General features: G+C 41.1%; 1 protein-coding gene across 5 annotated transcripts in view; it reads left to right on the top strand.

Annotated features, from left to right (window-relative positions):
- Positions 1-410: 410 nt before the first annotated feature.
- Positions 411-20,481, top strand: part of ddr2l (discoidin domain receptor family, member 2, like) — a 38,775-nt gene continuing 18,704 nt past the window's right edge. For 2 of the 5 annotated variants that reach the window (XM_047381294.1, XM_047381293.1), the window contains exons 1-2: positions 411-2,296; positions 20,354-20,452. In XM_047381294.1, the coding sequence (XP_047237250.1) occupies positions 20,392-20,452 (61 nt within the window). In that variant the 5' untranslated portion in view covers positions 411-2,296; positions 20,354-20,391. The remainder of the gene's footprint in view (positions 2,297-20,353; positions 20,453-20,481) is intronic. The other 3 variants (XM_047381292.1, XM_047381291.1, XM_047381295.1) reach the window with 3 other exon arrangements.

Raw genomic sequence — 20,481 nt, 5'->3', positions numbered from 1 at the left:
AGAAAGTACACCCTGTCAGTTCTTTGGGTTCAGTGGAAACACAGAGCAGATTCCACACTGTCGTTATTTATCACACAAAGAATGAATGAATGAATGAATGAATGAATGAACCATCAGCTTTTTTGAAGGTGTTTTACTCAGCGTGTAAATCTGTGTGTTTCAGTTGACTTTCATTTTGTTATTTTTTTTTATTTATTTTATTTTATTTTAGCTTTTATATTTTTGCCAGATTTTTCAAGAATGAAATCTTTTTAAAATGCAGAGCAACCAAACAGTTTTGGAACAAGTCTCACTACAAAAATAAAAACTAAAGTATAATAATTATTTCTGCAACAACACTATAATTTGCATTATAATTACAATTTTTTTCTCTGCGTTTCTTTCTTTAAAATGAAATAAAACCTGAAGACTTGGAGGAAATGCTTTTATTTCTATGTTAATGTTTTATAATTTGGGGGAAATTTGGAGGAAAGATGCTAACAGAGTAAAATCTGAGGCATAAACGCTTTAGGGGAACCCAGATCAACGTGGAGCATTAAAATGGATTTTTGTTGCTACAGGAGGTGAAACAGCAATTTTTTACAAACACGACATGATGAATGAACCAAAATATTCACAGAGCTGTGAATCCCAGAGATTTCTGCAGTGTTTGCTTTTTGTCACACTTACATTTTTCCGATCATGGAGGAAACTTCAGTGTCAGACAGAAACAACCTGGATAAAGTTGTACATCATGGCCCTGATGTAGAAACTCAGAAACAGATGAGAAACAGAATCACTGACATCCTAACCTAACACTATCAGTCTGGAGTGGGTTACAAAGCCATTTCTCCAGAGACCACATGCAGAAAACATGGAACAGAGGTGAACCATCCCAGGAGGGGTCGGCCTACCAAAACTATTCCAAAGGAACATCAACAACTCATCCAGGAGGTCACAGAGAAACCCAGAACATCTAAAGCTCTGCAGGCCTCACTGCCAGGGCAACAACCACTGCTGGCTCACGAGAATACAAAAGTCTGTCATATTTTCTCCAAAGAAATCCTGATGATCCACAAGACTTCTCGGGAAATGTTCTGTGGACTGATGAGACCACCGTGGAACTTTTTGGAAGATGTGTGTCGTGTTGCATCAGATGTAAAACTAACAGCATTTCAGAACAAGAACATCCAGTCAAACATGGTGGTGGTACTGTGATGGTCTGGTGCTGCTTTGCTACTTCAGGACCTGGACCGTGTACCATAACTAATGGAACCAGAAAATCAGCTCTTCACCAGAAAATCCAGGAGGAGAATGTCCGATCATCAGTTTGTGAGTTAAAGCACACTTGGGTTCTGCAGCAGGCCAACGATCCAAAGACCCCCAACATGTCCACCTCGGAAGGGTTCAAAAAATACAAAGATTTTTGGAGTGGCCTAGTCAATGTATGGACTTAAGTCTGATTGAGATTCTGTAGCACGACCCTCAACAGACTCTCTATTCTGGAAACCCTTCCCAATGTGGCTCCAACGGAAAATAATTCTGCAAAGCAGAGTGGGCTGAATTCCTCCACAGTAAAAGCCCTGTTTATAAATTATTACAAACACCTGAAGGCAGCTGTTGTTGCAGAGGGTGGAACAACCAGATGTTAGGTCTAGGAAGTAATCACAGTTTAAGATCGGGCCAGGTTGGTTTGGAGAGCCTTATTTCCCACCTTTACCGGAAATCATCACCTGAAACCTTTTGTTTTTACCCGGGGTTTCTTTCTCTGACATTAAAATCTGTGTGAAGGAAAGGAAAATCAGAAGAAATCTGCGACTGAGCCAAAATCATGTTCACTGTAGAAAGTATTAGAACCAGAACCAGTAACAGATCCAGGAGAAAGACCAGTAACAGTTGCAGGTCCCTTGCTCCCTCCGAAGTTCCCTTCGTAGGGCTTCTTTGCAGTTTTCTTCCAACTTCTCAGATGTCGGACAGTCAGAGGCTCATGTTGCCTTCCTCCTCCTCCTCCTCATCCTCCTCCCTCTGCTGTTCGGAAACGGGATGTGAGGTAAAACACAGAAACAGTTTTTTGTCTTCGGAACTGATCTGATTTTTCTGGATCTGAGCTGCGAGCAAACCCAGAAGGAGCCTGAAACAGATCAAATCAGGAGTTTCTAGGAAGCGTTGCGGGAGTTAAAGTGACGGATCGACTCCTCCACCATGATCCTGTAAGCTCTGCGCCGGAGAGAACCCTTACCGAACGGAACCGAGCCGAACCGGGCGGAGAAGCTCTGAAGCTGCTGTGTTGGATCCGGAGAGAAACTGCGGAAAACAGGTAAAAAAAAAAACTTTTTGAAACTCCTGAACCCGATCAGACTAAGAAGTTTTTAGTTTTTCCTGACACCAGATCTGAGATCACTGTTCCTCTGTGAGGCCTTCAGCAGATCATCTGAGTTCTGAGCTTTGTTCTGAGCAGGACCCGCTCATAGTAAATCCTTAAACTGGGAACAATCCTTTCCAGCAGCCCACATCAGGAAGGCAGAAACAGAGGAGGTGGGATTGGGTCTCTGTTGGAGTTCTAGAGGACAGAAATATTCTGCGGAGAAACGTTCTTAAAAGGTTTTTATAGAAGTTAAAAGCAAACAGCTGCAGCGTTATTCTGCAGGATCTCCTACTGATCCAGAACAACAGAGAAAAAATCCGAGGATTTTCCTCCAGTTCATTTAACTGGATTCATTCATTTCTTTTCTTTGTTCAGCTCCATGTTAAACCAAAGCCGAGGAGGTTCAGTCTGGGCGCACAGCTGCAGGAACTGGAATCATTTATCCTCCTGTAGGTTTGGGTCACTTTCAGAGCAAAACACCAGAAATTTGATGGATTTCTGCTTCTTGTGTTTAAAGATTTTCCTGCTCTGATCTGTTTTAAAGCTCTTTGGAGCAAAAGTGATGCAGATGTTTCAGTTTCTCCATGCTGTGCTGCTGTTTGTTCAGTATAAGAAGGTGATTCAGATCACAGCTGCAGGGAAAAGATGAATTATTTGTGTTGGATTCAGCTGCTGGTTATGGGAACTATCTGAGCTGCAGACTGTTGTCAGAATATCTCTTTATCACGGTGTGCTTCAGATGATAATCCTCAGCTGGATCATATGTGCGTCACTGGTACTGTGTGGAAGTTATGGTCTGAGAAGATCTGTGAAGTTAAAATGACTAAAGTGTCCTTCAACGAAGCAAACCAACATAGAAACAGAGCAGACAGAGTAGACTTACTGGCATAAACGGCTCAGCTCCTTGGAGGAACCATCAGACTGGACCTAATTCAGTCCACATGCAGAACAGAGATGGGGGATGCAATGGACCAGATTTTCAAGGATTGGTGCAAATCTTTCTGTTTTTTGTTGGATGTTCTGAAGCAGTCTATCATCACCCAGAACCAGTTGGATAATAAATTGAACAAATGAAACAAGCAGATTTTGGTTGAAAATGCCAACTTCAGCTCAACAGCAGTAAAATCCCTCGTCTTCGCTGACTTTAACATCTCAGCTTTGAGTTTCTCTGCTTTACTCTGGTTTTTATCCCCTAAAAGAACACAAGCTGTTTAGTGAGTGTAAGGTTAGTTATCTGTTAATGTAACTCCAAGCATCGCACGTGTTCTTCTATCAGACAGAGAGGATACCAGTAGTTTGCTCTGTTTGAAACAGGACCCATCGCTGCTTATGAACCAATCAGAGAGCAGGATTTTAATTAGATCAAACCTATAACTTGTGTTTTCATGCAGCAGTTTGTAAGTTCATCTTCTGCAGCGTTTTATCATAATCTCTGCAGGTTCTGTATATGGTTCTGACCTCTGCTCCTGCAGCCTGGAGGCTTCTGGATCAGGTTTGGGGTTATTTTCAGGCTCAGAGATCCATCAGCTCTCTTTACCAGAACACACAGCCAGCGCTGCCCCCCCACCCCCCCCCCACCCCACACCCTCTCCGCTCCCCGATCCCCCAAGGGAGGTCTCTATTCCATCTGCAGGACCAGGATCATAACTACAAGCACACCAAATGAAAAACAACTGGCTTACACATTAAAACACGCAGCCAGAAACCTTCTCGTAAAACCATTTTGCTATTTGCATTTCAGAGCTGAAACCTCTGCTGATCAGAAAGACAACCTGATTAGATCTCAGTGTCTTCCCTCTGATTCAGGTGTGGGCATTTATGTCGATGGAGGTCCATCAGGGATGGATGGATGGATGGATGGATGGATAAATGGATGGATGGATGGATGGATGGATGGATAAATGGATGGATGGATAAATGGATGGATAAATGGATGGATGGATAAATGGATGGATGGATGGATGGATGGATGGATGGATGGATGGAAAAAGCTAAAAAATAACAGCTATAATCAAAACTAAATGAAGTGAAACTCTCCACTTCTTCTTCTTACTGAATCCAAACAGTTAAGGGGCAGAACATCATCAACTATGATCACAGACTGGGAACAGCAGGTGATGTTTTTGAACAGAACATCTGAGGCCACAGGGTGGGTTGTAAGCTTCCCTGTCTGCAGCCGTTATTGGAGGCTCAAACAGAGAAAGTGTTTCTGCAGAAACCCAGAAGAAGACATGTCAGTAAGAGTCCCTTATCACGCCCAGAACCCTGCAGCTACAGTTAAACAGCTTCATGTTTGGGATAAAAACATGATTTATTATCTCTGGAAGAAGCGCAGAGAGCAGCCTGGAGCTGCAGAGACACTCTTGCTCAACAGCACCAAGTTCTGGGTTCATATCACTGACTAAACAAAGGAGTCTCACTGGTGCCGCCCAGCTCAGAGCTTCAGATCAGGTCCACGATGGATGAGCGCTCAGATCGAAGTGTTGATTCTGTTAGTTGTGATCCTGGAGGTTCCTGCTGCTGCTGGTAGGTTTACATTTCTGCACAGGTCACATGGTGAGTTTTGTTCTCCTTAAAACTTGTTCTGTTTGTCTTTAACCATCAAACAGGACCAGAGATGAATCATTGGGTTCTGTTCTGCTCTTTGTTTCTCGCAGCTCCAGTTGGTTTAATGCTCTGACTGTAGAGATAGACATGTTTAGGAGCGCTTTGTGTTGTAGCCATTCCTGACTTAGGGAGATGTGCGCTGATCTTCATAACTTCAATGGCATGTTCTCCTATCTTTCCCATTTTGGCTCTTAGTTCCTAATAAACCTTCTACATGAAGTTTGCATGTTCTCCCCGTGCATGCATGGGTTCTCACCGGGTACTCTGGCTTCCTCCCACAGTCCAAAAACATGACTGTTCGGTTGATTGATCTCTCTAAATTGCCCATAGGTGGGAATGGGTGTGTGCAAGGTTGTTTGTCCTGTATGACTGTGTTGCCCTGCGATGGATTGGCGACATGTCCAGGTCGCCTCTCGCCCGTAGACTGCTGGAGACAGGCACCAGCTCCCCTGTGACCCACTATGGAATAAACGTTATAGAAGATGAATGAATGAGTTCCTAATGATTGTTCTGAGCTCACAAACTGAAATGGTCTGTTTGAACATCTGCTTTTGTTGTCAGGGTAACTCAGGAAGGTAACACCAACCACATTTCCTTTGTTCGAACTCATGTTTCTGAGCACTCTGACGCTTCTTGGCTAAACTTTCTAACATCTAAAATCTGATGCTGTTATTAAAGTTATTAAATAAATGCAAACCTGCAGGTTTCAACTGTTTGTTTTCTTGAAAAGCTTTTTTATTCCCTCCAGCAGACACTGACTCAAACAGAGACTGCATTCGGATAAATATCAGATAGAGTGTGATATTACAGTTTGGATCAAACTACAGTTGTCTTTTTATTCACTTTTTCTGTTAGTCTGATAAAAACAATGCTAAAATGAGTGTAAAAGTAGCATAAATCTACATGGGAAAGTGACCAATCATTTGGCTTGCAGGAGATCCTCATATGTAAAGTGAATAAACCAGCAATCTGTTGGCAGCATCCTCTAACAGAAAACAGAGTAAAACTACTTAGATTTCCTCCATCTGAGTCCATCATTAGATCTGAACATGTGCTGACTGCATGGGAAAGGCTCTTCTGTTTTATTAATAGAAGACCTGACCTCGGAGGATGAAAGTTAAAGGATGACATCAGACCGTCTGCTGCAGTAGTTTGGCTTTCTAATAAAAGATCTGGGGACTCATCCTTCCCTGTGTACATCATGAAGATTATTAGATCCAGATCTCAACCTGCAGCCATATGTCTGAAGGATTTTACCCAAAGATGGAGCAGTTTATCTTCAGCCTCACTCTTAAACACCAGAGGAAGCGGTCTGATCAGCTGCTGGACATGCCTGCAGATAGTCGCTGTGGTTGGAGGAGAAGCAGCAGATGACAGATGGGTGTAGGTGAACCAGCGCCTCGGGTTTCCTTCAGCCGAGCCGCGGCCGGCAGCTGATTGAATCGTTAACAAACCTCATGCAGGATGTGTTGGAGTGAGGGAGAACGAGTCGCCCAAAATGGTCTTCATGCTTTTACACCACAGTATTCCACTTTGCTGCTGAAAAACTCCAGGATAAGATGCGAGGAAACAACATTTAAAACAAAGCAAAAAATAAACCAGTTTAGTGTCAAAATTCATTTCAAAATGAAGAACAAATGGACACGAGATTTCAAATAAAATTACAACATTTTACAGATTTTATTTCTCTCGAATATTTATTTATACAAATGTCTTCTGTTGTTTTCCCATTATTTTATTTTGTGGCACCCAGTCGTTCCATATAACTCTGGAGCCCAGCTGAACCGGGTCGACCCGTCACCACATCTGCTAATCCAGATTCCTTTAACTGGACAGACACTGTGGCTCAGACGTCTGAAGTTGTCTCTTAAAGGATTTTTGACTCTTTTTTTTTGTAAGAAAATCTATCCTTTGTGATCTTGGTGCTTCAGAGATTCTGGGTTGTGTTTTTTCCTCTCTGCATACCAACATTTAACGGGGACCCTTGTGTTTGGCTGAAGGTTCTCTTCTCATGGTTCTTATCGTGTTTGTTCTGGAGAGGCTGCAGATGTTGCATGTTTCTGTTATCAAAGCATTCCTGCTTTTCTAACCTGAGTCATCAGTTTAAGGTCAACCGTTATTTTTTAAAGGAAAGTATCTTGTAAGTAACGTTCATTAGTGTGGTTCTGTTGGAAAACTGACTCATTACCAACGTTGCAGGACTCATTCTTCCACATATTACAGAACGTTATTTTGCATCAGATGGTTTGTGTGCAGGGGTCATCATTTCCTGAACCACTGCAGTGACTCTTCTGAAGCTGGGAGAAGGTTCTGGTTTGAGTCCTGCTTCAGGCCGTGGCCTCTCTGTCTGAACTCTGCTGAAGTTTGCTGAAACTCAGCTGTTTAGTCTGATTCAGGAAGGATTTTTGTCATTTTGCTGTTCTAGAATCTTGTGTTTTTCAGCATTATTCTGTTACAGAGTGAAGTCAACCTCTGCAGAGATGAATGAACTCCCTGCATACCTGTCAGTATGTGTCTGCATGCAGGAGCCTGTGGGCACAAATCTGAAGAAAAATTCAGATATAATAACTCAGGTTTAGTAAAGTCCTGCTTGTGTTTACCGAGAGATTTTAAGAATAAGGTGAAGCAGCAGCGTTTTATTCTAAGAAGAAAAGAGCTGCACTGAGAGCAGCATGCCAATAAAATCTAACAGATGTTTTTACTGAATCACAAGTCAGCCTCAGAAATATTTTACATTCAGACACAAAGGCTGAGAGCTCTAACACATAGCTGTGTCTGCAGCCTGGCCACAGTTAGCTGGGTCTGTCTTTACACCTAACTTATTTACAGTGATGCAATGTAGAATCAAAATAGAGGTATCCTTCATTGTCCCACAATGAGGAGATTCAGGTGCATCAGCAGCTAAGCAAAAGGCAGGTGGAAGCATCCAGGTAAACACAAAGGTAAAAAACTACAGGAAATAAGAACAGGAGACCTTACAGTAAGGGAAACATTTACAACACAAGAAAAATGCTGCAAATACATTTATAGAATATTCAGATTAAAGTGCGCAACTGAGTAGGATGATTCTGAAAGTGAACAAAATGTGCATCTATAATTTGCATAAAACAACAGACTATTTACAAGAAATGGAAAAAAAACTGTATTAAGACTTATTAAGTTGGTAGCAGTGATGGTTATAAAGTCTAACAGCTGCTGGGAGGAAGGAGCTGTGATAACACTCCTTGATGTAACTAGGATGCAGTAGTCTGTCACAGTAGAAGCTCTGCAGATCTGCAGCAGCTTCATGCATGGGTTGGGAGACATTCCTCAATAGCAATGTTTTTGCTAGAGTCCTTCTGTTTCCACCACCTGACTGGGTCAAAGGGACATCCTAGGACAGAGCTGAGCTTCCAGATGAGCTTATTTAAGCACTTCCTCCCAGCTGTAGATAAACTGCTGCTTCAACACTCTACACCATAGAAGGTGCCTGATGCCTCCACAGAATCAAACAAGATCTTCAGGAGCGCCTGCTCTCCAAAAGATCCTCAGCAGGTAGAGTCTGCCCTGACTTTTCCTGTAAGGAGCATCTGTGTCTCCAGTCCAGTTTATGGTTCAGGTGAACATCCAGGTACTTATTAGAGTAAGTCATAGACATCCTGGTGTAATTTCTTCATCACATGCAGACTCAGTAAATCTGGAAATGCTGTGAAGTTGAAGTTATGTAGAGATAAAGATCAGGAGGCAGGATGGCAGCATCTGTACGACAGAATCTCATTTGTGACAGTTCAGACCCAGATGGCTCCAAACAGGGTGAGAGAGAGGCGCCATGCTGCTGTTTATTGACCTGCTTGTCAATTCAGAATTTATGAGTTTCTGTTACATATTATGGGATGCACAGTGGCATTGGTAGCACTGTTGCCTTAAAGCAAGAAGGTCCTGGGTTCCAATCCTGGCCTGGGGTGTTTCTGAATGGAGTCTGAATGGACTACTTGATGTTCATCTCAGCTGTAAGTAAAACAGCTCAGCTTTTAGTTCTATCAGGACTTTCTTCATGTTCTCCATGTTCACGTTCCCAGGTGGGTCTGATTCACCTTGGTGTCGGTTCAAAGCCCGACATGTTAAATCAAGCGCTGCACATTCTCCACATTCCTGCAGCTCTGTTTTTAAACCCTCTGTAGCTCTTCTCCACTTCAGGTCTCGTCACCTCTTCTAAAGTTACATGTTCTGCATGTTAAGGTTCTGCTGATGCACTCACGCAGCCGAAGCTGAAACTGGAGCGGTAACTGTGCAGATGAACTGCCAGAGACTAGAGCCTGCATTGAGGAAAGTTACAGCAGCATTAGGATAAAAAGATTATTGTTTGGTTTTAGTTTATGAGCTCTCGGTTTTAAAAGTAACCTGCTTTTCATTTTTTCTGGTGTTCTCATATTTTACTGAATGTAGCACTGAAAGAACTTTTAAAAGTGATGACTGTTCAGTTTTATTTCAGGACAGCTGAAACAGCGTCTGCAGGGATGAGACAAAATACTAACCAGGCAACATATTAGCCTATTCTGGCTGATCCATATCAATACGATGCACCAGATATAAATGTATGTGCACTGAAAACATGAATGAGGGGAATGTAGCCACGGCAGAGCCACCTAAGGAAGATTAAGTTGACCTTAAAAACAAGATCAGAAAGTAAAAGAAAGTTAACTTTTTGACAGTTTGGTCTCTTTTTACAAGACAGTTCTGCTATATGTCCGCAAAGACGAGTTTGTCTTTTATAAATAGACCGTTTGATGTGGTCCCGTCCTTTAATGACGTGTATATTTATACATTCAGCCAGAATCAGTCACAGAGGTCCTCCCCTGCTTCATACCTACTCATAAACTCGGCTGTGTGGATCCCTTCCTCTGCAGCCATCGGCAGGTTGACTCTAATATCAGTATTTATTTACTGAGACTGAAACAATGAGGGCTTATGATGCTGTGTCAAACATGTAGTTCAGAGCAATTTCAGGTTCAGCTGAAAGACACAACAGGCAATTCTTGGCTTTTTTTCATTGCAATCATATCCTGAAACTATGTGACCCTAAGCAATTAATATAATAAATATATAACGGCTCAAACCAACTGTTCATAATATTATAGAATCAATATATTATGTCTAGAGGTTGTTTGTGCTAACAAACCTGAACACACCCATATCAAGTTAGAGAAGATGCTGCAGCAGTTTCCAGGTCCTCCAGCTGAATAACATCTTACTAAAAAAGGTTCTAACAGTAATTTCCTTTGGTTTAGCTGCCTGAGCAGCATCCTTCTCCTCTTCAGCTGCCTGCAAACCTTCCAGCTGATACACTACTAGTGCCTGCAGTGCAGACAGAAGAGAGGAGCAGGCATTTAGTTTCCCTCATGGACTACAACCCCTTCCCAATATCCAGTCAGCTATGCTTTTGCTTCATTTTTCTTCTTGTGATACGCTGATGTAGATTGTCAGACATGAGTATCCTAAGTGTTTAAGTAGAAACCAACTGAACCTGTCTTGTTTCTGGAAGATGTTTCACCTCTCGTTGAAAAGGCTTCAGGTTTGCTACATAATTAAAATAACCACCGATGCTTGAGCCATTTTCCTTTTTTAAATGCTTGGTTGTCATTTTTTAGGTTCTAGGTTGCACTTTAAAAACACAAGAAAATCACTTTTGTCATTTAACACAAAAACATTTAACACATTTAACTCAAACATCTACCATGTAACTATAGTAAAACCGGGTTGATTAAAACAACTATCTCACTTTTTCTTTGCTGTGGAACATATGCTGTAAAAACTAAAGGAAGCATCATTAGTTTAAGTTAGAGGTGATATAATGTTTCATACACAAGTAAATATGCTTTGGTATATTTTTAACCTGACCCGATTAAAGAACAGAACCACTGATTTGTTTTTGGCTTCCTGTGGAAAGTTTTGGAGCTGAGGTCAGTTAACACTTTAATGTCTTTTATCGAAAGTATTTTAGCTTGCTCTTTTATCTGCTGGTTCAAGGGTTTGTCGGTGAATAGCAGGAACTGCCTCAAAGCATTGTTAGGGTTTGCTCCAAGATAAATGGGGGTTCATTAGTGGGACTTGTACCTTTTATAGGAAGGACGGGTGGTCGGAAAAGCCAGGAGAATAGTCTCCAGAAAGAACCACATTGTGCACAAAATTTACCCTTATGCAGTCAGGCCACCGCTGTGTAGCGCCACCTAGAAAAACCAATAGATTTTCAAATTCTTTTGTTCCTTCTGCTTCCACTTAGCAGCTTGGGAAATGCATTTTGGAGGCCATTTGATGATGTGAACAGGAACATGTTTTTCCCTTTATTTGCTGTTTTTGTGTGATTGTGATTGTCTGTAATACCCGAGAGGACTGCTAAACTATTTTCAGTTTTGAATTGAATTGAATAATGTATTTGCTGCACGTCTTTAATTTATGTTCAAATTTCTGAAACCTTACAAAGCAACACAGTTATCACCCTCTAAGACTCCAGAGGCTTGCGTCTGCATGCATTCATACACAGCGCATCCTGCCCGTCCCGCTCTGACTCATCAGGTGCTTGTCAACATATCCATACATTTGGAAAACACTCTTTGTGCAAAAAAGTCCAACAGACTGAAGCAGAATGTTTTAACAGTGAGCAAACATCTGCATTTAGATTCATTTGGTGCAGTTTGATAAGAGAATCTGTCTGTGTGTCTAATTAAGGTCATTTTCTAACTGTTGCAGCAGCTCGGCTGCTTCTGTTGATAACAGCTGGAATTCCTTCTCTTCTGACACCTTCTTACATTCAGGACATCTGGAACAAACTGTTTGCAGTGTTGCATAATCAGACCCACAGCAGCATGTTAACAAACACAAAGCATCAGGCAGATAGCGTTGGGTTTGAGAAGCAGACGATCTCTGCACGACGATTTAAACTTTTCATTAATGACAGACAAACAGCAGGAATGAGAATACATTTTTACTTTTTGAACATGGTTTTATTTGCAGCAAAAAAAAATTTATTCATCCTGAATACCTGCCTTTTTTATTGCATTGTGAAGTCCTCTGGTTGGAGCTGTGCTCAAGTTTGGTTTGTGGTGTTGAATGAGGTTCCACTTATCTCCACTTGGTAATTATCTTCAACAACTGGTTTATTTCATCCAGTGTAACTGAAAGAAGCCCAAACACATATGTAATGTATAATGCACCTTAAAATGCACTCAGTGATCCTTCTCTGCAGCGTTCTGTGTGATGCTTCTGAAAAAAAAAACTACCCATGGCTGAAGTCCAGTAATCTGCATCTTCATAGCGTCACATCCACCCTGTGTTGATGGAAACACAAACACCAACACAGCATTCCTGGTGTATTTCTGCCATAAGGGATGGGCAAAATGTTTGAGACAAACTAACATTGTTCTCTGTTTTACATCAGTTAATGATGCAGTGTCATAAATCTGGTGATTATTTTAAAAGATGCTCTAACCAGATGTAAATGTCGGTAATAATACTCCAAGGCTCGCTGTCAGAGCCCCGGAGAAACAAACTAATTAAACTGGACTCAAAGTTGATCTGAGAAGCTTGACAGATGGTGATGAACAGAGAGTTATCTCAGTAACATTACAGATGGAGACGTGTTGCAGTTAGTGAAGAAAGAGAGAAAAGCTAATGTTTAACTTTTCTCTTGATCCTTTTCTATAGTCAGATTACATGTCTGACTATAGATGCCTTTTAGCATTTAATGACAATTCATTACTTATCACTGATTGTATCATAAAACTAATGGTTTAACAAACATTCCTAATGTGGGTTTACCTACAACAAATATCTGGAGCTGCATTGTTTTTCTTCTTAGTGCCTGAGCCAAGTGAAGGAGAGATTGTTGCCCACTGAGTAGTGTAACTTCTCTTATCCACCACATGTTCAGTATTAGCTTGATGAGACTTTTTGGGTCAAACCTAACTGTAGAACTTGCTGAGTTTGAGTAGAGTGACAGACATGTTCTTGAAATAGTGTTTTGACCACTACAAACCACAACTAAGTAAACCCCCACAAATAAATATTCAACTAATTTAAAAGTGAGACTTTCAGCTGCTTCCATTCACCAATACTGGGTTTTATGTAACCAGTGTATGCCTTGCTGAAATAAGGGTTTCTTTAAACTCAGTTGTTTAGGGGAAAGGTACCTAAGAGTAACAATGCTGGTCAGAACTGGAGCAGAAATGATATTACCCATCTGAATTTTAGTTTTTCTAATTACAGTTTTTGTCTCAAGCAGTTGTTTGCTACTGTATTAAACATTACATTGAGACTGAGTTCTCCACAGAGCGCTTTTAAATCCCTTGGGGTGCTGGTTTGTTAGGTTTTCCCCTGACTTTCTCCTCCTCCTCACTGGATAAATCAGCAAATACGTGTTCTCACTCTGGAGCCACATTTTCTTCCTATTAGTACGTTACTCATGGGTGGACATTGTGTTACATGTTGATACATCCTTTCTATATAACACAGTGTATAACACCATTACTCACAGGCAATCTTTGACTTCTTTCTCAGCTGCTTTGCACTCCATTTCATTTATTATTCTTCTATATCTCTCTATCATGAAGTAAAACCCAGAAAACACTTGGAAAAGAACAGGTATAAAAAGGATAAAATGGGTACTTATAATCAGATTTAAGGTGTTTCCTTCTGACATCTGTGACCAAATCTTGTCACCAAGATAAAAAACAATAGACTAAATAAAAGCAGCACATGCTTTGGTGCAGAGCATTTCTGATTCCAGAGTAAAATAATGACCAGAGTTGAACCTGGATGGACTCAACCTGCCCTTCTAGGCCCCCAAATAAAACTGCTTAAAATACATCTCTGAAATCAGCATCTTATTAAGCAACCAGGAAGCAGCTAAAACAGAGTTTAAACCAAACTCAGATTTCTAATTCTACACATCAAGTTTAAATTGATCAGTTAAAGTCAGTGTCTGTGCCAGTGGAAACACACTGAGGATAAACTTTCAAATAAATGAGAGGTTTCTAATTGATAAAACTTGGACTCCAGAGGTTGCATCTTTTAACCTCAGACTTCAGGTTCAGAAATTATAAGCAATGCCAAAAGATTATTCTCCAAGGAGCAGAAGATACAAACATCTTGTGTCTGTTTCATCATTGGTAAAAGAAGAACAGTTAAATCTAATTAAAGGCAGTAGGTGTGCTGTCTTTTAGGACCATAAACAGGGGCTGTATGCTGGCCTTTTATCTAACCGTCGGATGGTTGAGAGGCAGCTTTTTCCCTTCCTCTGCAGTTCTCTCCTGCTTTGCTCTCAGTGAACTCTGCCTCATTCACCCCGATAACCAGAGATCTCTGGGAGGAACAGAGAGCAGGAGCCCGGGATGAACGGCGTCCAGATTCCTGTGTGTTTGTGTGAGCCGAAGACGGGCCGGGGAAAAGGAGCAGAGAGAGAAATCTGGGTTGCGTTGAATGTTTGGAATGTTGAGGCTTTTGGCTTCAGTTTGTTCTGACGAAGGAGGACGAGGAGGAGGAGGACGAGAAGGAGGAGAAAGAAGGAGGGACAGGAGGAGGAGGAAAGATGAAGGAGATAAGAAGGGAAGCGTGAAGAAGGAAAGGAAGCGCAGAGAGAAAAGACTGTGGAAATTGAACTGAGGACAGCAAAAACACAGCTATGAACAGCACTCTGCTCACAATAACCCGGCCACAGCTAATGAATCAGAACCAGAGTTATTTTAGATAATTGCTGCAGAATAGCAGCTAAAGAGTTTCCAGATATTATATGAAACAGCTGGAAAACAAAAGAAACGTGCAGTTTTCACAGTTTTAAACCTTGGGTAGGAGCTTTTTAGCCTTTTAATCAAATTATCTGAGTGAGGGTTATTCATTTTTAGGTTTAAGGCCCTTCATCGGTTCTTAGAAGCTTCTTCTGTCTCAGCTAACAGAGAAATGTGGAGAAGACTCATTAGGCTGTTTACAGATAAACACAGAGGTTTAATTTTTGATCCAACAAGGGAGGAAAAACTGGAACACAAACCTTTTTAACATCTAACTCTTAATGTTTCAGAAAATAACCCTGATACTGGACGGTAGGTGGGCTTCTACACGTACCAAGGCTGGGTTTGTCCCGGGGTCAGCTCACACCTCTGGACCGTTTGTCTCTGCTGTGTTTCCTGTCAGCTTACCGCACAATAATGCTGCATCTTTTTGTTTGATTGTCTTATTGTGTTCATAGTCTCAACTAGATGAAATGTCTGTTGTTACCACGGTTACTATAAAAATATCACTTTTTAATCAGAAATGTTCCAAATTGTTTCTTTTTTGGCAACTTAAATGACAGAATCTACTGCTTTTCTGTCGGCCTGTAGAAGATTGTTGGTTTGGGAAATTAAAGGTTAGTTTTAGAAGAAATCAAGTGGTTTTGGGGTACCACCATAGAACCTCATGCAGACTGTGCTGAACCCTGCAGAGATGTCTGCTTTGTTCCTTTCTCTTTCTAACTTGAACCAAACTGCAGAGGCGTGATGTGATGAGCTGCCAACCAGACCCTGGTCACATCCACCTCCCTGAGGCAGGAACATGTTGAGATACACTACTGTTTATTTCTTTTACTGCTCCTTGAAGAATATTATTTGGGGCTTTAAACAAAGAAGGAAAAAACACATTAATATGCTCCGACTGGAAAATATATTTCGCTTGAAATGATTGTCTTTTTGCAGGTTGTTGGTCAGTTTAGCCATCACTGGATCCTTTTTGTTTTCTTACATCTCCTGCTGTTTCCTTTGTTCCTCTGTGTCTTTCTCTCTGCTGTCATGTGATGTTTGCTGCAGAGATGAGCAACAGTGCAGGAATCTGAGCTTCAGCCAGAACATTACATAAAGCTCCTTCGTCTCCCTCTCGTCCAGCTCAGCCAGAAAGGAAAAGACCGACCCAGATCTCAGCTGAAGTCAATAATGTCACTTCCTGAAAGCACGACAAACATTTCTGTCAGAAACAAAAAGATCGTTTCAGGAGCTGCAGGAGTTTAACATCAGTCTGTAAGGAAGGAAGAAAGTTTCTCCTCGGATATTTTCAGCTGCTGTTTTAAAGTGTTTCATTCACTTTGTGATGCAGACTGCAGAATGCTGGGAAGCTGAGTTTTGTTGAATAAACAGCGGATTGATGTGGTGGTGTTTGATTCAGAGTGGTCAGAGAGCAACCAGGCAAACATCTGAGGTCTGTTACTGTAAAGTTCTCCTCCAGCTTGTTGATGCAGGTTTTAGTCACTGTGCTTTTGTGCTGATTTTTTACAGCTGAGGCAGAGATGGACCCTGAAACATGAATTACTGCTGCGGCTCATCAGCCTGGTGAACACCGTGTGGGACACAGTAGCATCTATCCCCACAACCTCCAGAAACAAATATTTAATAAATCAGGCTCTTTAAGGAGCATACCTACATATCTATTAATAAAGAAGTAAAACAAATCCTTAAAATAAATGTATATTTCCTGTAGCAACATAAGGATAGATCCCAGGATCCCACTCTGATGACGTTCTCAACCACGGACCTTCAGAGATGTTTTACCTCCCTTACATCCTCCTTACTGTGTGTGGTTGGAGATAAACTCGGGTCCTCGTCCAGCCTTGTTTCTCACAGCTCCAGTTGATTTAGTTAATGTTCTGACTGAAGATATGAACATGTTTAGACAGAAGTGAAGAGAGGATCATTGGGGCAGACCTTCCCTCCATCTAGAACTTGTACAGGTCAAGAGTCAGGGAAAGGGCAGCTAACACCTCTGCAGGCCCCACACATCCTGGACACAACCTGTTTAGACTTTTACCTTCAGGGTGGAGCTACAGAGTGTACACTGTAATACAATTTGTCCTCTGCATGTAACCCATCATCCCGTAGGACGCTGGGCAGCTATGCTGCACCCAGAGAGCATTCTGGGACTAATGGCAGGCTGTGGGATTCGGACCAGGTACTTAGAGTCCTTCCAGAACATAAGCGCTCTGCTCTAACCACCAGACTACCTGATTCTAATTCTGACATATTCTGACTTTAAAAGGTCAACAGCCGTACTTTAATGCCTTGTTCTCTTGTTTTTCCCATTTTGAAGAAAGATTGGTCTCTGTCTTGAGTCATAAGGAAACAGGAAGTCATTGATTATTGATTATTAATAATAACTTCTAAGACACACTGATCAAATACAAAAAGCAAAAATATGGCAATAAAAATGCCTCAGATGCATTTACCTTATATAAATGTTAGTGCCAATAACTGCGGCACTAATTTAGTTAAAAGAAAAATTATTAGCATGAGATTTTTGTTCCTCACTGAATAAATAAACTCAAGATCCTTTTAATTATAAATTTAATATAAATTATGACTGGTACTCGTATCAGTTTTAGCCCAATCAGCTGTGAGTCTTTAGAGATCCTGGTTATTTGAAAACTTAGATCTATGTGGTGTCTAAATGTGGCTTTATTCCTTATTTTCTTTAGGATTTCTGTTTGCACTGTTGAAACTAATGGTTTAGGTTTTTGGTTGTTTTAAGCTCAGTATAATAAAAAGTGTTCTGCCTGGGTGATAAGGCATTGGGAACCATTAAAGACCTTTTAAAACCATAAAAAGTTCAGGTTTTTAGTCTCTTCTTCCCTCTTTAGTTCTCTCATCCTTTTTCCCTTCCTTCGTTTTTTCTGCCTGTTTTTCTTTTACTTTCTTATCAGCTCAGCATTCCCTTTTCCTGTCTTTGTCTTTGTCCGGCTCCGTTTTCTCGTTCTTCCCGCCCTGTCCAGCTGTTTTCCCCGGAGAGACGGCGTCCGTCCCATTGGAACGGGGACTTGGCAGCAGAGAGGACGGGAGAGAGACTCAGAGATGTTTCAGTGTTTTGTAACCTCAGTGAGTGGGCTGCTGTTTTTATGAACCGCTCGGCTCTGACGGCAACAACATTATGAAATCACACAAAGAAACAGTCGTTAATTACGTTGGCAGTCATTCAGGCCACAGTCCGACTTAGGAGACTCTGACCTCCTGCATGAGGAAACAAGCAGTTTTATTGGAGTCAACAGAAACAGTGTTTCAGTCCCAAAGCCAAACAGGGAACATTGTTGAACGTTTTGGACTGCTGGGAATGACAGTAAATAAAATCTGTCTTTGTTTCAGCATTTTGGGAAATAAATGTCAGATCTTCATCTAAATGGAAAAAGCTGCTGTTTGAAGGTTGGAGGAGCTGCTGGACATGACCAAAGGGTGGAGAAACCCAGTTGAAATCCTGTCATGAATATTTTCACAGTACCGTGAAGTTGTGTCAACCCAGTTAAGGTTAGGAAAAACCCCACAGATGCATCAAACAAACTTCCTGGATGACTGGTCTCCTTGGCTACATAGAAAACACACTCAGGATGCATGGCTCACATCCTGCTGCAGTAGATCACTCTGGATGTTATGATCGAAGGCGTAAACTATTTGACTTTCAGTTCTAGTCAGTATTTCATATTTTCCTATCGAATCCTCCATTATGAGCCTTCATGTTTCTGTTTGGTTAATAAACTCCCAGTTCTGGTTCTGGTCCTGCATTCTGGCTATTCCAAGCAGACATGAATAACAGGAAGCGCCAAGAATAGCTAAATTTAAGGATTTATGAGGATTCTTGGTCAGTTCTGCTCCAATATGTGATGCTCTAAGATTCAGTTACAACACAGGTACAAAAGATAACGATAAATCATGAGATTCGGCTTGATTTGTATGAAAGATTTCAGTACGATTTATAAGAATCAAGGAATCAGTTAACTATGCCGAATTATCAGGGTCAGGTACGATTAAATTGGAATTCGCTGCTATTCTTGACAATTTGTGGGATTTTAAATTTTCAGGGATTACAATGACGCTGAGTGGTCAATGAATGAAACACATCGGAATGCCAAAGAATCGGTTTGGAATCGGTTCCGATACCTTAGAATCACCAACAAATTGTTTAAGAATACTGAGATGTTTTGGGTGCAGGAGTTTGGCACCAAAATTTTAACAGCTCCAAACTTTTGCCATGAAATCCAGATGGAAGAACTCACTAAGAATTCAGAAACTTATTATAAGTTAACGGAAAATCCTAAATTTGGCGTTTTTTGCAGATTCCTATAATTCGTTGTTTGTGTGGAATTGTAACAGAAAAGTTCACACTAAGAAAATCCAAAAGTTTACATAAATAAGGATATTTTACTTCACTGGGTTCACAAAGCAAATTAAACTAAATGCACAAAGACACAAACAGAAATCCTGCAGATGCAGAAATCTGCATCGGTTTCTGTGACGGATTCCTTTGAAACTAAAAACTGAAATTTAATGAATTATTTGTCACTGAATAATAACATGAAAATCATATAAATATTAACGGTTGATGGCGGTTTATGCCCTGTGAGACCTGATGTGGAACTTTGAGTGGGCCAATCAAAGTGTAGAGTGCTGTAAAAAAGTATTTACCCCCTTAAAAGATGATTCTTTTGTTTTTGCATTTTGTCAGATCACCAAACTAATTTTATTATCAAAGGTAACCTGAGAAAATATAAAAAGCAGTTTTGAATGAATGATTTAATTTGATCCAGTTAAAAACCTCTCCTAACCAACTTGACCCAGTGTGAAAAGTAATTACCTCCCCAAACCTAATAACTGGCTGGTCTCCTTTAACATCACTGTAGAGACCTTTTGGGTTTTCAAACATAAAGGACCTGAATTATCAGATTGAAGTCCAGACTTTGACTAGGTCATTCCACAACCTTCACTTTGTTTCAATCATTGATAGGTGGACCTGCTGGTGTTCTTTGGCTCATTGTCCTGCTGCAGAACCAAGTTGTGTTTGAGTTTACGGTCACAAGCCTATGTCCAGATATTCTTCTTCAGGACTTTCTGGTGGAGAGCAGAACTCATGGTTCCACCGATTCAACCCAGCCAGGTTCCTGAAGAAGCAAACAGCCCTATGCATGGCATGGCCACCACCACCGTGTTTAATTGCCATGTTAGTTTTATACCAGATGCGACGGCACAAGCAGCTTCCAGAATCTTTCACTTTTGTCCACCAGAATATTTCTGAGAAATATCTCGGGGGGTCATCAAGATGTTTTTTGTCCACTGTTTGTGTTTTTGTCTATTTCTGGATGACGGCTCTCGCCGTGGTTGATTGGAGTTCTCATCTGTTCCTGAATTTCTTTAAGGAGGCCTGATGTGTTGCTGTCTGCCTGTCAAAAACAGAAATAAAACTGTAAGGGGGTGAATACTTTATCACAGCACAGTGTTTCCTCCTGTTAATGAGGAAGAATCTCAGTCTTATTGTGTGAATTAAGAAGCTTTAATTTACTCCCTCGTTTTCTTCTGCAGTCTCATTGATCTGAGCAGGAATCAGTCTGCAGACAATGATGTTGAATTACTTTCCCCTTTTTCCTCTTAGACATGTAGCGTGTATGTTGGTGTGACCGTTGGACCATCATGCACCTCTTCCTGCTGCTGATCCTTCAGCTTCCAGCAGCCAACGGACAGATTGATCCAGGTACACCATGACGGTCACCATAAAGTGGA

This window comes from Girardinichthys multiradiatus, chromosome 12 (genome assembly GCF_021462225.1).
Source record: "Girardinichthys multiradiatus isolate DD_20200921_A chromosome 12, DD_fGirMul_XY1, whole genome shotgun sequence".
Taxonomy (NCBI): domain Eukaryota; kingdom Metazoa; phylum Chordata; class Actinopteri; order Cyprinodontiformes; family Goodeidae; genus Girardinichthys; species Girardinichthys multiradiatus.
This window is presented reverse-complemented; position numbering and strand designations above follow the sequence as displayed.